We start from the raw sequence: 16837 nt of genomic DNA on the forward strand, positions 1-16837 counted from the left end.
AAAATTTTGTCTTCTATTCTATCCCTGTGATGGCAGAAAATGTGGGGATCAACATCACTGAGACAGTAAGTCATAGACCTCATTAACTGCTTGCCGACCTGCCTTGGCTCTTCCAGGCACAACGACGTACCTGTATATCACTGCTTATTTCCAGGATTTGGGCGTGCACACGCCACCCCCCCCCCCCCCCCGCCTGTCTACTTCCCTGTGATTTGACAGCAGGAATTTGTCAGCAGATCCCAGCCAATCATTCATGGCTGGGACCTGCTGATCAGCTGTGTCAAATCACATTCCAGAGCCAGGTTATGACAAACAGAGGACTCTGTACGTTCTGAGGGAACGTAAAGAAATCAATCTCTTGTAAAAAGCAGCACATATATTACACACATTACGCATTGTTAGGCAAACGGTTAACCCTTTGATCGCCATAAGATGTTAACCCTCTTCCCAGCCAGTGTCATTCTTACAATGACCGTATCAGGGGCGGACTCACAACTCATGGGGCCCTCGGGCAATAGGGGATCATGGGGCCCCTGTGTCCTTGCCCAAACTCAAAAAAGCCTATGAAAAAGGTACCAGGGGCATCTCATGGGGCCCCCTACTGACCCCGGGCCCTCGGGCAGTACCCGAGTTTCCAAATGGTCAGTCCGCCCCTGGACCATATATATATTATTAGCATTGATCACTAGAGAATATTGGTGTCACTGGAGATATCAGTGGCAGTTAGCTAGTTCTCTCAAAGTGTCAGTTAGTGTTAGACTGCCCACTGCCCTATCACAGTCCCACTAGAAGTCCCTGATCACCACTATTACTAGTATAAAAAAAATAGACTCCAGTATACATACTATTGTTAGATGCTATAACTTTCACACAAACCAGTTATTATACACTTATTGGGATTATTTTCTAACAAAGACATTTTGACCTAAATTTATGAAGAAATTTTATTTATTTTTTTTTAATTGAATATGTTTTATAGCAGAAAGTAAAAAATATTGGGGTTTTTTTCCCAAACTTTTTTGTCTTTTTTCGTTTATATAATAAAAAAATTAAAAACCCAGTGGTGATCAAATACCACCAAGTGAAAGTTATATTTTTGTGTGAAAACATGTCTAAAACTTTAATTTGGGTACAGCGTTGCATGATTATACAATTGCCAATTAAAGTAGCGCAGTGCCGAATAACAAAAAAATTGCCTGATCATGAAGGGGGTAAAATCTTCTGGAGCTTAAGTGGTTAAAGTCCAAACAAACCATTTTTAACTTTTACCTAATTAAAAGTATAAAAATTTTTGATAGGCTGAATTTGAGATTTTAAAGGATTCCCCTCACCCAGACAAAGATGCTGTAGCAGCAAAGTTGCCTCATCAAACAGGAGCAGGATTTATTACGACTTTTTTTTTTTTTTAGGTGTTTGTTTGGAGTAGGCATCAGGCAGAACAATTTGAAAATACAAGAAAACTCTGTCTGCACTTGCAAAGTGGGGACAGATTGAGTTTCTCCTTATTGACATACAAAGGAAAAGCCTGGTTTCTAGATCTATAATCCTTTGTTTCAACAATCAATGTGCCAATCTGGTTTACAACTGATAAAGAGGTCTGCCAGAAATGTTTACATATATATTATGTTATGTGAATGAGAACATGTGATAAATATAAAGGAAGCGTTAATCCAATTTAACTGTAAGAGATATATAACATATATTTTACGTGTCACCCCCTCCTATAGCCTAAAACATGGCAGCTAAAATATACCAATAGAATTGTAAAGCTACCTATGGGTCACATATCTCAGTTCTTACACCGGAGTAGGAATATTGGTGGATGTATTTGTAAAGGATGTTGATTGTCCAAATGGATTATTATTTTTAGAATCATCTGGTTTTTTTTTTTTTCAGAACTATTAATCTTTTATTGCCAGTTCACAGCACAAAAAAAGCCCTCCAGATACGATTCTGCATGCACTTTTTTTATAACACATTTTTATGCATTTCTGAATGCATTCCAGACACTTTTTTTTTCAACTGTACTGGGATGAGTTTTTGATGCTTTGTACTGCATTCCAGTACAGTTCTGTGCAAGAAAAAAGCAGAATTTTGTGGTTTTTTTTTTTGTTTTTTTTTTCTGGAACTGAAAAGCACTGGAACGGACTATGCCATTGGAACCAACTTAACCTACTTTCCATGCTTTTTTGATGCAGAAAAAAAACACTGCACGTGGTGTGAACTGGCCCTTATAAAGAAAGTGAAAAACTTCTGTTCTTGTCCCCATCTCTACTTACTGGCTGGGATGTACCCTTGGAGCACTCTGCCTCAGCCAGTTACCTGGGGGCCAACTGCATCTGGGCCACACTGCTGGCCTCTCTAACCCATGGGTTTCTGAATATGGGATATGATGCAGTTTTTCCAAACCCTGGTAACCTCAAGTTCCAAACACAGAAATCCTGCCAGCCTGCAGACTATGCCATTGGAACCAATTTAACCTACTTTCCATGCTTTTTTGATGCAGAAAAAAGCACTGCACGTGGTGTGAACTGGCCTTTATAAAGAAAGTAAAAAACTTCTGTTCTTGTCCCCATCTCAGCTTACTGGCTGGGATGTACCCTTGGAGCACTCTTCCTCAGACAGTTACCTGGGGGCAAACTGCATCTGGGCCACACTGCTGGCCTCTCTAACCCAAGAGTTTCTGAATATGGGATATGATGCAGTTTTTCCAAACCCTGGTAACATCAAGTTCCAAACACGAAAATTCTGCCAGCCAGCAGCAGTGGAACAAATGTAGATGTTTTCCACTGTCTCACTGAAACCATTTACTTTGTACGTAAAATGAAGTAAGAGTAATGTGCTCATTATAAGGTGTCTACCAATAAGAAAAGAGGCAGATCAGGGATTCATGCAGGAGTTTATTGTGCGCAGACTTTCACAGCAAAGCTAAACCCAGCTATAACATGGATGCCATCTAGTGGAAAGATTGGGGTACTGCATCTTCACTCTGAAGGGGAAAAAACAAACAAGGTGAGAAGATATAAATTCTAAACATTTAGGCATACATGTCTTTTTCAGTGGAGCCCAATTATTAAAGCTGAATTCTAAGATTTTTTTTGCATAGTTCCCTTGGTCCAGCTGGACCTACATATGTATGTGTATTCCATACCTGGCCCTATCCCTGAAGAAGTGGAAAATCACTGTATTAGCTGCCACTACTAAAGTGATCCTTGCTGTCTTCCAAATTGCAATCCAAATAGCTGTCCTGTTACATATTAACCACAGTGGTTGCCTGTTCGGTATGGGCACCATTCTGAGAAAGTCTTGCATTCTTCTTAATGAATGCAAATCGTTCTGATTGTAGGAGGTGCAAATTGTGACATAACCCCTCCGCCTCTTCACGTCATCAAATCAGAAAATGCTTTGTATACATTGAGAAAATGCAAGGCGTTCTCTAACTGTCTCCTGTGCCAAGCAAGTGACCCCTTATTGGCTACTATTCAGCAGTGCAGATGCTTGGCAAACGATCCGGAAGACAGCAAACATCACTCTAGTAACAGCGGCTACTACAGTGATTCTTTGCTACCACAGTGATTGCATGGAATATGCATACTTCATTGGTCCAAGTTTTACCAATGTATCTATGCAAATAAACAAATTAAAAAAACAAAATTCAGCTTTAAAGGATTAGTTGGACAAAAATAATAAATGCACATTTTTTATGGGCAGCACAGTGGCTTAATGGTTAGCACTTCCACCTGGCAGTACTAGGGTCGCTGGTTCGAACCCCAACCACGGCACCACCTGCCTGGAGTTTGAATGTTCTCCCTGTATCAGCGTCAGGGGCAGACTGTCCATTCGAGCACTTGGGCACTGCCCGAGGGCCCGGGGTCAGTAGGGGGCCCCATGAAATGCCCCTGGTACCTTTTTATAGGCTTTTTTTGAGTGTGGGCAAAGAAACAGGGGCCCCATGATCCCCTATTGCCGGGGGCCCCATGAGTTGTCAGTCCACCCCTGATCAGAGTGGGTTTTTTCCGGGTGCTCCGGTTTCCTCCCACACTCCAAAGACATGCTGGTATGTTAATTTGCTCCTGTCTAAATTTGCTCTAGTATGTGTATGTGTGAATGTAAGTTAGGGACCTTAGATTGTACACCCCTTGAGGGTTAGGGACTGATGTGAATGTACAATACATGTATGTAAAGTGCTTCGTAAATTGACGGAGCTATATAAGTACCTGAAATAAATAAATAACAAATGTTTGCAGGTTAAAAAAAATGTGCATTTATTATTTTTGTCTGCAGGAGCCTAGAAAGCATTGCACCAGCGATCAGTAAATTGCTGATGCCATGCAGGTCTCCTGCAGACCTGTCAGAATATCTGCTTGTCATACGGGATGTACGATTAAGCAGATATTCTGACAGGAAGCTCCACAGCTCCGTGGTAGTTCATTGAAAACTACAAGCCCACAGCCGCTAAGGCTGCCGGAACTTGCAGTTCATTCATTCACGGAAGTCTGTGAATGAATGACACGGCCATGTGGGAGGAGCCCCACATGGCCGCGCTGTATTCAAATCTGACAGATGGTATGGGGAGAAGTCTCCCCGTACTATCTGTCGGGGGGGGGGCTGCTGTAGCTATGGGAATATACATGTTCAACCCTAAAAACGGGTGGAATATGAAACATGTTCCCAAAGGTGAACTTATACTTTAACTGAGAGAAATGTGTTGTCCCTATGCAATTTCAAATGAAGAGGGGAACAAGGAACACTTGTCAAACCCAAGTGGACTGCCCAAAGGAATATATTGAGAAGGCCCTTCAGACTGTGAAAACTATAAATTCATCCCACAGGAATGTCCTAAATGTCACTTAGACATGAATTGACCACTTATCTTAACAGTGGGAACACAGCTGACAATGCGTTAGCCATTCAAACCCAACATTAGAAATTGCTGGGACTCCACTTCAATAAAAAAAAAAATATTTCTTAAAATAAAAATATCTAACTCTAGCCATAAAGCTTACAATATCTGCACAATCTTCTTTAGAGATACTAAACCTAAGTAATATGAAGGATATCATAAAAAAATCAATCAGGTAGACCCTTGTACTAGGTAGTTGGCAGATGTACAGAAGATTATATTAAAGTGTTAGTAAACCCACAACAGTAAAATCAGTCTGTATATGCAGTAAAGCATGCTTGTTATATTCACTGTGGAACCTAAAGGTTAATCCTCCACATTGTGTAAAAATGCTGTTTGATCCTCTCTTCTCTGATACTACCCTTCTTACAGTGTCTCCCAAATATCTCCTGATAGAACAGAGGCTAAGGACAAGCTGCACATGCTCAGTTTGGTGTGTATTGCTAGAGAGTTTTTTTTTTTCTTGGGAGAGTGCATGTGATCAACACAGGGCCAATCAGCACTGTTCAGACAGAGGTCAGGGGTTCTGCATCCTCCTACAGGAGAATGAAAACTCAACCCACAAGCTTTAACCAGTGCTCTGCTGGCCACTGCTAAGTCACAAGACTGTTCTAACTGCTGATGAGAAAAGGTATTTATCAGTTTATATTTACTAAGATAATTGCATTTCCATGTTCTGTGTACTGTGCGAGACCAGATATAGTGACCAACGTTTCAATTATAACACTGTGAAGTGTATGCGCCGCTTGTATTCACTAAATTGATGTGAAACCTATATTTTGATTTATTTTGAAGTAAGGTACAGTGGCAGCAATAAGTTTTCACATTTTTTATTATTCATTTTTTATTTTTTTTGCATCAGGCGCGATATAGTGACATTTTGGATACATCTTCAAAGTGGTCACTTTTATAGTATATATAGTGAATCCAGTGTCTGGGGTTTAGTAACACTTTTTAAGTATTGGAAATATAATGCATTGAAAAGTATAGACTGGCGTCCTTAAGAATACCTGATTTCATACTCTGTCAGGCCATTTCCATTTGGCTGCTGCTATGTCCATAGACCCTTCCTTACACCCCAAATAACTGTAACTTCATTTTACATGTTGGAATGCCAGGCAAACAGACTAATACACTGTTGTAATACATGCATATAAACTGTTCTACCTGGCAAATGTTTTGCAGCTTTGCAGACAGTTTTGCTTGTTCTGCTGCATTATATAGGCAGGGAGATCATTCTATTGTTTCTTGGCACCTTTTGAAGCTTCCTGTGCCATCTGCTTACTCAATGGACAGAGTTGATTATGTTGCTTTGAGGTCCAGTGAGCAGGCTAAAGGTGGAGAGGGGGTGAAAGCTGTAAAGCTGAAGCGGGTATTAGTAACATTTCCCACATCTACAGGTATCCTTTTATTTTTCAAGGTGGCCCATGTACTCACCTCTTAGGCTTCGGGCATGCACTTATCTGTGGAAAGAAAACAGAGAGGATTTAGTGTTGTGTAGATTGCACTCATCTTGTCTGGTCATGTGACATTTTTGCTGTTTAAAGCTGGCTGTGGACATCACATAATTGCCATGCAGTTCCGGGCCAATTGTGCAATGGTCTCATACATCCATGAGATCCATGGCTGATCAATCCAGAGGGGAAATAGCAGTGGAAAAAGGAAGCAAACATGGGCCGCACGGCCCGCAATCCTGTAAGGGATGCTCAAGCTAGCCAAGTCCAGATAGGTGTGCTGGTTTATGAGGAAGACTGTGGAAACAATGATCTTACATAAAGCATTAACCACTTGCCCTACAGAGGATTTACCCCCCCCCCCCCTCATCCTGACCAGGCCATTTACAGTGCTGTTACTTTAACTAACAATTGCACAGTCATGCAACGCTGTACATAAATTAAATTTGTGTCCCTTTTTCCCCCAAATAGAGCTTTGGTGGGCATTCTGACACTGTGGGGAACTGACTTGATGTCACTGACATCCCCAGTGACACCAATACAGGGATCAGTGCTAATATCAAGCACTGACACTGTACTAATGGCACTGGGCAGGAAGGGGTTAACATGTGAGGCAATCAAAGGGTTAACTGTGTGCTGTTTCACTGCGTGCTGTGTGTGTGCTTTCCACTGTAAGCACACTGCTTTGTATGTCTCTGCTGTGCAGAGCCATACAAAGCAGTGCACAGGAGCTGATGGGAGAGATCTGTGTTTATACACAGGTTTCTTCCCCCGTCAGTAATACTCGGTGATCTTTGGGTGATTGACAGCCGAAGCCGTGAATGGCGGAGCGAGTATGTTTACGTGATTTTGCACACTCGTGCCGCCCTGTAGCAGTACTTCGGAACTGGTTAATGAACATTTTTGCCGAAGAAAATTTTGAAGTCTCTTTACTGGACTTTTATAAGTTTTTCTATCTTCGCAAAAGAAAAATATCCCACTCTTCACTATCACTCCTTAGTCATGTCATCGGTTTTCGGCAGTACCTATATTTGTGAGCAACTATTTTCAAGGATGAAGCACACGAAGGGCAAAATTAGAACCAAACTATCTGAAGAGCACCATTACGTTTCCATGCACTCTGGGCATTTTAATAACGCTGGTAACGTTAGCTGTGTACAGTCATGTTAAAAACTTGTTTTTCAGAATTTTGTATTAGTGTTTAGCGGAGTTTTGTTGCTTTTCTTTGTGTTTGTGTTTTTTAGCGCTTTTAGAGTTTGTTTTACCAAAAATAGTTTTTTTAGTCAAAAAAAGTCCAAAAACGCTGATTTACCACGATTTATCAGCATTTTGACGCATTTTTCATTGTTAGAGATTTTTTACAGCTATAAAACTCCTCTAGAAACCCACTATTCCTGGGGTTTTTTTCTAGCCAAAAAACATTGATCAGTCTTTGTGTGCATGGACACATAGGATAACATGCTGGGGGGTTTACTGGCTGTAAAAAAAAAACATCAAAAGCCAAAAACAGCAGCTTTAAAAATGTCCAGTGTGCATGAGGACTGAGAATTGAAACTATATTCATCAAATCAGATATTGATGTGTTTGTTTGTGAAACCGTGTCAAATATCACACTATTTTTATGTTGCCCTCTAAAAAAATATTACAAAAAAAAATGAAGTTTAATTTCTCAGACAGGTACATTATCAATATCAGTGATCGTTAACTTGTGATCTGTCTGATTTTTTTTCTGTTTATCAGCTCATTTTTGTTATGTGTTTTGTTAAGTGTATTTTATGTGTGGCCCAAGACAATTCCTCTTCTTCCAATGCGGCCCAGGAAAGTCAAAAAGGTTGGACACCCAGGCTATACACAATGATAATCTTTTAAAGTTAATTGTCTAGCCTAACCACAGACACCACAAGTTGTCTGCTAGTGTGTTTGTTTATTAGCAAAAATACCTTTTCTGTGCTCTTCTATGAATAGCATCACCAGGCTTCAACTCCGCCATCCAAACCTCTGGCAGTTATTTGGATTCAAGCTGTCATTTTTCTAACTTTGCACCAAAAGTAACAGGAATTTGGCTGGTAAGGCCTCATTCATACTGGACATTACAAAAGTAGTGTTAGCTGTAGCATGCCGCATTAAAAACGCAAGTTTTGTCGTGTTTTGTTTTTTTGTGTGTTTTTTTTTTTCATTAGCGTTTTTCAGCTATTTTTTTTTTTTATTTAAATTTTATTTATATACTTTAGTAAAACTATATTCCCAGAAAAACTTGACGCTCAAAAACCCTGCATAGCTGTGTTTTGCAGCATTGGAGTGTTTTTACAGCTGAAAAACTCATCAAATTAAGTTCTGGGTTTTTTTTCCCAGCCTGTAAAGGCCTCTGCCAAAAAAGCTGATAAAAGCCTATGTGAGCATGAACACATAGGTTAGCAGGCAGAGGAGTTTACTGGCTGTAGAAAAAAACACCTGATGCCCAAAACAGCAGCTGTAAACACGCCTAGTGTGAATGAGGCCTTAAAGCAACAAAGCTACAGTATTTTATGTCATGAAGCCATAAGAGCTGTATATGGTCATAAGAGCCCCATACTATGGCAGCCAATCATAAATCATCTTTGATGTGACCACAGTAAATCAAAAGCTGATTGGTTGCTGTTGGCTTCTCAGATACTGAGGATTAGCACATGCAGGGACATTGAAATGTGATAGGTGTGTTGCGATGACAATACCGGTTTGAGGAAGGATGAGGATGTTTTCATCAGTCAGTCCGTATTCCTTAGCAGTCTGCTTGAATTTCTCTTGGAGTTCAAGGCTCAGATTTGGGGTTCTGCCTGCAATAAAGGACACAAGTCATTTGAGAGGCACAATGGCCCTATGGCACAATGGCTCTGATTTATCAACACTTTTACTTAAGTGGCTCCTCACATTTTAGTCATTAGTAGCACATTTTCTTCTAAAGCAGCATTCTAGATAAGAGTTTAGGAATTTTTTGTGCCCAAGATTTCCCCTTACCTTTTGTTGGCCTTATGTGGTTCCGTTTTTTTTTTTCTTTTTTTTTTTTTGTTCAGCCAGTGGGCTGAAAACTAAACCAATTCTTTGAACTGGTCAAAGTTAAATTTTTCAACCATCCCATTTATGAGAAGTTGTTCATTAGATCGACTTCTCATGAATAGGAAATGTCATAGATGGATCAAAACTTGGCCGGTCTCTGCTGAACTGGCCGAATTTCAATCTCTCTATGGCCAGCTTTACACAACAGGAATCGAGCAGAAATCTCATCAATTATAAACCATCCCTTTGGCACATTTCAGTGGAACAGGCCTCCTCATTGGAGGATATCTTTTCTATTCCTGTGCTGGGGACAACTTTTAGTTCCCCTCTCTCCTTCTGTCTTGGAGATAGACAAGTAATGAGCGCTGTTATATCTGTACCTTCTCCATGTTATCCAAAACTAGAGATTTTGCAGGAATTCTAATTACATTTTCATTTATTTTTCCATAGTATACCTTTTTGTGATTAGAGCACAAAAAATTGTAGGTACACCTCAGCTTGCAAATGAAATTTCTGTTCTCCCCTGTCCCAATGGAATGGACACATTCCCCTTTTTGGTCCTGTCACATAAAGTGACATAGAACACAGAAAAAACTGTTCAATATGTTCAATATGTATTTTTAACTCTGAAAAGTGCCCTCTGTTGCCCTCAGCCACCTTCAAATCTGCAAATTCCTTTTTTTTTCTTTGATCAGATTTTCCTTTTAGGAAACGATCCAACTGGATGCAAGAATGTAGCCACCCTCTCTTGTTCACTTCCAAGATGGACTATCAGATTTGTAGTGTACACAGAGCATGCACATGACTGCAACTAATGTAACAAACAGGGGAAAAGGAGAGGTTTGGAAGCTCCCTAAGGACATTACAAGGCGGCAGAAGAACACAGTAAGAAAAATTTATGAGAAGTAAATTACCGGTCTATTATATAGTGGAGATGTACAAATTATTTTTCATTTACTGTAACTTAAGCCCGGGTTCACACCAATGCGGTGCGGGAAACGCTGCGAATTATGTGCATTTTCTGCACCGCATTGCAATCGCATTGCGTTCTGGTGCGGGTGTCAATGATAAATTAATGACAGCTGGAAACAGATCGCAAAACATGATACAATTGCAGAAATTGCTTGCATGGGTGAGAACACCCATGTAACGCAATTCAGGTGCAGATTTAAAAAAAGGTCTTGAACTTTTTTGGTGTGGATGCGATGCAATTTGAGCCTTACAAATTGTATGGCTCAAAGTGCACCGCACTGACATTTTGCATGCAATTCGCACAGGAATGCGGTGCAATTCCTGTGCGAATTACATGCGGTACTCCGCACCACATAGTTTTTTTTTTTTTGTTCTGCCTCTTAAACGACCCTCCGTGTTAGCTTATGGGGTTGATTTACTAAAACTGGAGAGTGCAAAATCTGGTGAAGCTCTGCATAGAAACCAATCCGCTTTCAGGGTTTTTGTCAAAGCTTAACTGAACAAGCTGAAGTTAGAAGATGATTGGTTCCCATGCACAGCTGCAGCAGATTCTGCTCTCTCCAGTTTTAGTTATTCAGCCCCTATGTGTCCAAATGCACGCAGGCATTTACAGGTGTTTAGAGGCATTAACAAAATCATCAATTGCACGTACAACAAAGGAGCATTACGGCAAAAAAAAACAAAAAAACATAAACATGCGTTAATGCTAGATGCGTTTTATGCATCTTCACATAATTGTGTGGTAATACATTCTAATGGACAGAATAAATGAATATTCTGGTCAGTAGAATGCATCAACACCGGATGCATGAATGCGCATAAACGTGCATGCTAAACTGCTTTTATTCCACCGCTTTTATCCTGTAAGGAGAACAGGTGTCTAAGCCCTGGTTCACAATGAGTGTGACTTTGAAATTGTATTACTTCAGTTGAAGTAGCGCGATTTCAAAGCCGCTGGTCAGTGTGATTTCATGTGCAGCTTGCCTTGCCTTCAGTGCGACTTCATACACAGATGATTATGCAAGTCACCCATGATATTGGCAAAAATAGTGCAGGAACTTTTTTCAAAATCCGCAAAGTGGAAGTCACGCTGAATTGAACGGTTCCATAGGCACAAATAGGATGCGATTTGACAGTTGGAAATCGCATGACAAGTTGCACCGGTGTGAAGCAGGGATAAAGAACACAGTGTGCATAGAGCCTAAGTGAAAATGTTATTTTTGCTTAGTAGCTCTACATTGCTGTTTCTTTTTTTTTAAACAAAAGGTTAAAGTGGAAGTAAACTTAACTTTTTTTCAAATTTTCTGACAGGCAGGGTATTTATGACAGAAGAGATCCTATCGGCCTCTTCTGCCATAAATGCATCCTCCTGCCTGTCAGCTGTCATGTTCACTGAGCAGCGCATGCACAGCTCAGCGAATATTTACAGCCCCGATCTGTGCCACTGCGATGTGACTCCCGTGTGCATGCGCTTGAGTGATGTCATCGCAGCCCGACCTATCAAACTGCTGAAGGCACGGAACACGGAAGGAAGACCGGGAGAAGATGAAAGCACCCGAGTCCTGCTGGATCGATCACAGCCCTGGAGAGCACAGTTTGACAGGTAAGTCTGCCATAATGTACTAATATGCCATGCATACTAGACCATTATGGCATAACCCACCTGGGGGGGGGCCCAAAAAAATAAAATTATGTAGCGGAGTTTATTGCCACTTTAACTCTTTTTAAAGAGAAACAAAACAGGTTTTTGGTTAATGAAATTTGTTTTCTGTCATTTTCTGTTTTGAAGCTGGTAAAATTATAACTTATGTTATGTTTTGAAAACTACTGGAAGACAATATTCAATGGGCAAATAAACATTTATTTCAGGATACATCTATGATTTTCATTTTCAAAAGACTGCTGGGCTTTCTAATAAGGTAGCCCAGCACTGCCTGTGTGTCTTTGGGAGGCTCTTCCAACCAGCTAGTTTAGACCTGACATTCTTGCAAGGGGCTTGTCATTTCTGTCATGGATTGTCTGTCATTCAAGCCTTCAGTATTTAATATTTACCTGAGTAAAATGTATCTATAACTTAATATTATAATTGTTAGTATTGAACATAACTTAAGAAGAAATATTAGAAAAAAAATATTATTTTTGACATAACCTGTTCCTTTATTTGCCTGCCCTCTACCTCTCACTTATACTCCTCTCCTCCTTTTTTTTTCCCCACCCATCAAATTGCCTGCCAAAAAAGAAATAAAATACTTGCACTTTTGGGTATTGCTGATCATGTGACTACCTTTTCTTTTTCACAGTACAACATTGGGTGTCTGAGCAGCCAATTTCCGAAACCCAAGTGCTGTCACAAGGGGGTGGGGGTTCTTAGCCTTGCATAATCTCTAAGCATATTGACCTAGAGCTTGCACGGGGCATTTTTATTTTCTTCGGAAGGCAAATGGGCAGCTAAGTGAACCTGTTGCTTTGCATGATCTAAGCACTGGTTCACTTTAACCCTTTGAGGACCATTAGATTACAGAACACCAAAAGAATCATTTTTTTGTTTTTAAAGTTCGTACACTTCAGTTGCTGTAACTAAGCCATTTCATGAAATAATTGGCAAAAAGCTAGATCCATTTGTTGTTTGTTGATAAGAACTAATATTTTGACTCAAACCAAAAAAAAAGCGTTTTAAGTTCTTAATCAGATGATACAGGCAATTAAAAACATGGGACAAATACGTCCCTTGGTCCTCAAAGGGTTAAGGTGTGAATAAGTACTTACCAAACAGAGACACAACGGTGTTGACCTCACTACCCTTGGTCTTCAGAGTGTGCATCAGGGTGTATTCATTGTAGTTGGTCTCAATCACTGAGATGACGTGATCACTGCCGTATCCTTAGAGAGAACAGAAGTTAAGTATCTTGTTTGCATGCAGCAAAGCAGATGTCCAGTTTCTACAAAGTAGGTATCAATTTTCATTTTAATGGAATGAATAGCATCTGTGGCATTAACTTACGTGGGCTCTTGGACAAGAAACGGCCAGGCTGTTCAGTTTTGATGTAGGTCATGCTCTTCTTTTCACATCGGTCTTGCCTGAAACAGAACCAAACATGATCTGGTGTTAAACCATCATCCCTTTATCATTGAAAGTAAAATAAAATCCCAAATTATGGGTTGTCCCCAGAAAAGCAAAAGAGAGAACATCTTTCAATTGGGACACTAGTTCTGGTGACTTGGGGGTCCCCAAGAGATTTCCTTATTTTGCAGGGATTTCCTCTCGCTTCCTGTTTAGGAACAGGAAGTGAAAGTAAATCTCCCCATTGGGACAAAGTGGGCAAAAATAAACCGTACAGGGGTTATAATCCTCCTTTGCTTTATCCAAAATGGAAGAAAAAAATTTGCCTATAGCTCTTCTTTAAATAAAACCCAGCAAGACAGAAATACAGGGACTGCCACTGCTGATCACCTTCTGAAAATGCTATTTGCCTGGTGGAATCATTTGTTTCAAACTTTTCTGATCCAGAGCATCTACTGCATGCTTGTTCCAGGCCAACAATTCAAAACATATAATGCTAGCAGGGAGCTAGAATTTGTAGGTCAGCAACAATGACCCCCATTTTTTTTTTTCATCACAAGCTTCTTATTTTCCCATAGCTTTACCAGTAAGTATTGTGGCTGACAAAGGGATTATTGTTAAAGGGAACATTTACTTTTTGCATAATCTCCACAATTCCCTCCCTTCCCTGACCAACAGATAGATCACTTACTTAGGATAGGTGGCCACAACGTCAAGGTTCCCATCAGCAGTGGGAGTAATAACAGTGGTGCACATCTTCAAGAACTGCTTCTTATCCTTGAACCAGGCAGAGTTGGAAGCCACTCCGATGCCATACCACTGTCCTATAATCTACAGCCAAAAGAAAGCAAAAAGACACAGGCTAACTAACCAGTACCAGGGCAAAGAAGAGTAGAGCAAATATTGGGTAGCAGCCTAGAGAAACCAGTCTGATCCCTGATTTTGAGAACTTGTTCCATGTTTGGTTAAAGCCTTCCCAGGCCAAGTTTGTGACCCCATTGGGAAGATTTTCCTTCAGCTCTCTGTGACAGCTGAGGGAAATAGGGGTCATAAATTATATATGTGTATTCTACATGTCTAGTTGCCAACCGTCCATAAATTCCAAGGACAGAGCCTATTAAAGGGTAGGCAGCAATTTCTGCATCCATAGGTGTAGGTGGACCATATGGCCTCTCATACTTCATACCGCATTCACCTTCCTATTTGTCCTAGTCACATTAAGGGGAGGGAGGGCAAATCTGCTTCATTCTCTCCTCTATGAAGGCCTCATACATTGCCTTGATGGAAAGTGCAGTTTGCTTCTGCCCATGATTGACCAACACACCTGTCAACAGATAGAAGCACAAGGAACACTTTCTAGAACTAGAGGATATAGCTTTTCGAACTGCATGCTGCCACAGACTCTATTTGGACTGCATTTACAGACTCTCAACAGCAGGCATCTGTGCACCACCATGCATGGGCCATGCCAGCGCCACCCATGGAGGTTCATAGACTGTCCATCTCCACGCACTGAGCCCCAGAGGCTACAAACACCACCCAGACATTGGTAGACCACAGAAACATAAAGTGGGACATGTTGCAATCTGAGATCTGTAATTATTTCAACTTATTGCTCCAGGGTCATTGTGGAGGCATGTAGGGTGGGTTACTTACCTTTTGAAAAAAAAGTTAATCCTGTAAAAATGTTGGTTACTATGCAAAGTCATAGACTTGCCAGATACTCTGTGGGCCAAAGAGCACCTCCCAACAGTAAAGCAGAGGTGAACATGAGAGAGCTTGACAGCAACGTGAACTTATGTGGGTTGTACTACACAACTACTGATTAACTACTGTATTTCTATGTCTGTAATTTTAGCAAAAGGGCTGCAATCCTTTGTATCAGGGGTATCCAAACTGCAGCCCTTTTCTAGCCCTTATCTAGCTATTGGAGTGACAGTCTACCCCCCCCCCCAATAATATGAGGCACTATTCCTCCCATTGATACCAACAATAAGGCACTATTTCTTTCACTGATACCAATTCTGGTGTACTATTCCTGCCACCAATACCAGTGATGGGACACTACTCCTTCTATTGACCACCAACCCTGAGGCTATGTTTATTCTCAATGATGCTGGGCTCGGGACATTTTGTACCCCAGCTGGCCACAATCCGGCCCCCCTAAAGTCTGAAGAACAGTAAACTGGTAAACTTTGGTTTATTAGGTTAAATAACCTACCATCTTCATATATTAATTTTAAAGGCATGCCCACACTGGAGCTCCCAGCCCAATCCACTTGTTTTTGCCAACACAAAGGAGACTTACCCTGTCGAAACTCAACCCAGAACTAATCATTTATGAAGGCTCAAGATATCCCAGCCAGATTTCCAATACTGTCCACCAGCTGCAAACATTACCAAACTGATTGCTGATAACACCCTTCCCTACTAGAATGGCTTTAGCATAGAATACATAATTGGCAAGTCCAACTTTGTGAAAGTGACACCTTCATGATCAGAGATGTTCCCCACTAAAAACTGAATTATTTATTTTGGATGGAGTTAACCTTTTGTATAACATAACCTACACTGCACAAGAAGATTGAGATTTCATGCAGGGACAAGAGGAGCAAGACTAAATGCAAAGCATTAACTTTAAACTTTGGGGGTCTGGTTGGACTTTTGGATGCTCTGTATGTTTTTTGTGTTAGCATGGACACAGAAGGGGAAAGTCAAGGGCTAGAGGGTAGAGCCAGGAACTCAGGGAGATTAACCACTGGAGTCCCTGACAGACCTGAGAACTCATTAGAGCAGTCATTTCATCTGGCTCCATTCATATCTAAATAATCTGTTTTGGGTGGAGCAACCCTTTAAAGATGTTTCAGCTGCTCTGGGTATATGTGTTGGAAAGTTGTAGCACTTACTTTGTTATCTTGGAAGTCCGGCTGGAGGGGGACATCAGCCTGTACGTACAGGACATACAGAGTGGTGAGGGCTAAGCTGAGTATGAGTCCCTTCATGGTCCTGGATTGGTCCCAAAGGCTTCTCCTGTCTCTTCTGATGTTAGTAATGAGGATACAGGGTTGCTGTGACTTTTATACAGACTGGCTGGACAAGCCCACAGCTGGGAGCATGCCACATGACCACAGGGACTGGTGCTGGCAAGTCTGAACACCGGCCCCTGCATGCCCCCTACGGAGAATGTTATGGAATGTACCCAGCGATCAGGGGAGGAAGCTGGGATGGGGAGATGGAGGGGTAATAAAGTGTCATCAGTTTTTCTGCCCTCTTCCAGCTGTGCATCACATTGACAGAGAAGGCGTAGAATCCCCATACGTTGTAATTTTCTATAAACAACCGATGTGACTGTGCCTTGGGGCACTGCAATGTCCGGGACGCCTGAGCCTCCAGCCGCTGTCTTTTGTTGTAATG

General features: G+C 41.1%; 1 protein-coding gene across 1 annotated transcript; it reads right to left on the reverse strand.

Annotated features, from left to right (window-relative positions):
• Window positions 1–2882: 2882 nt before the first annotated feature.
• LOC149463495 (lipocalin-like) lies at window positions 2883–16488 on the reverse strand. The gene is made up of 7 exons (XM_089675034.1): window positions 16330–16488; window positions 14115–14254; window positions 13364–13440; window positions 13129–13242; window positions 9069–9170; window positions 6341–6366; window positions 2883–2989 (listed from the first exon to the last, which is right to left on the reverse strand). The coding sequence occupies exons 1-6, from the start codon at window positions 16423–16425 to the stop codon at window positions 6344–6346; spliced, it is 552 nt and encodes a 183-aa protein (XP_089531160.1). The 5' UTR covers window positions 16426–16488; the 3' UTR covers window positions 2883–2989; window positions 6341–6343.
• Window positions 16489–16837: the final 349 nt, after the last annotated feature.

This window comes from Staurois parvus, unplaced genomic scaffold (genome assembly GCF_062004578.1).
Source record: "Staurois parvus isolate SC_StPar_1 unplaced genomic scaffold, SC_StPar_1.0 ptg000154l, whole genome shotgun sequence".
Lineage (NCBI taxonomy): Eukaryota > Metazoa > Chordata > Amphibia > Anura > Ranidae > Staurois > Staurois parvus.

Coding starts and splice junctions, on each gene's coding strand:
- LOC149463495 (XM_089675034.1), bottom strand. CDS start 16,425: ATGAAGGGACTCATACTCAGCTTAGCCCTCACCACTCTGTATGTCCTG. Junction 13,243..13,363: donor TTTCTTGTCCAAGAGCCCAC/GTAAGTTAATGC, acceptor GTTCTCTCTAAG/GATACGGCAGTGATCACGTC. Junction 6,367..9,068: donor CCTCATCCTTCCTCAAACCG/GTATTGTCATCG, acceptor TTCTTTCCACAG/ATAAGTGCATGCCCGAAGCC.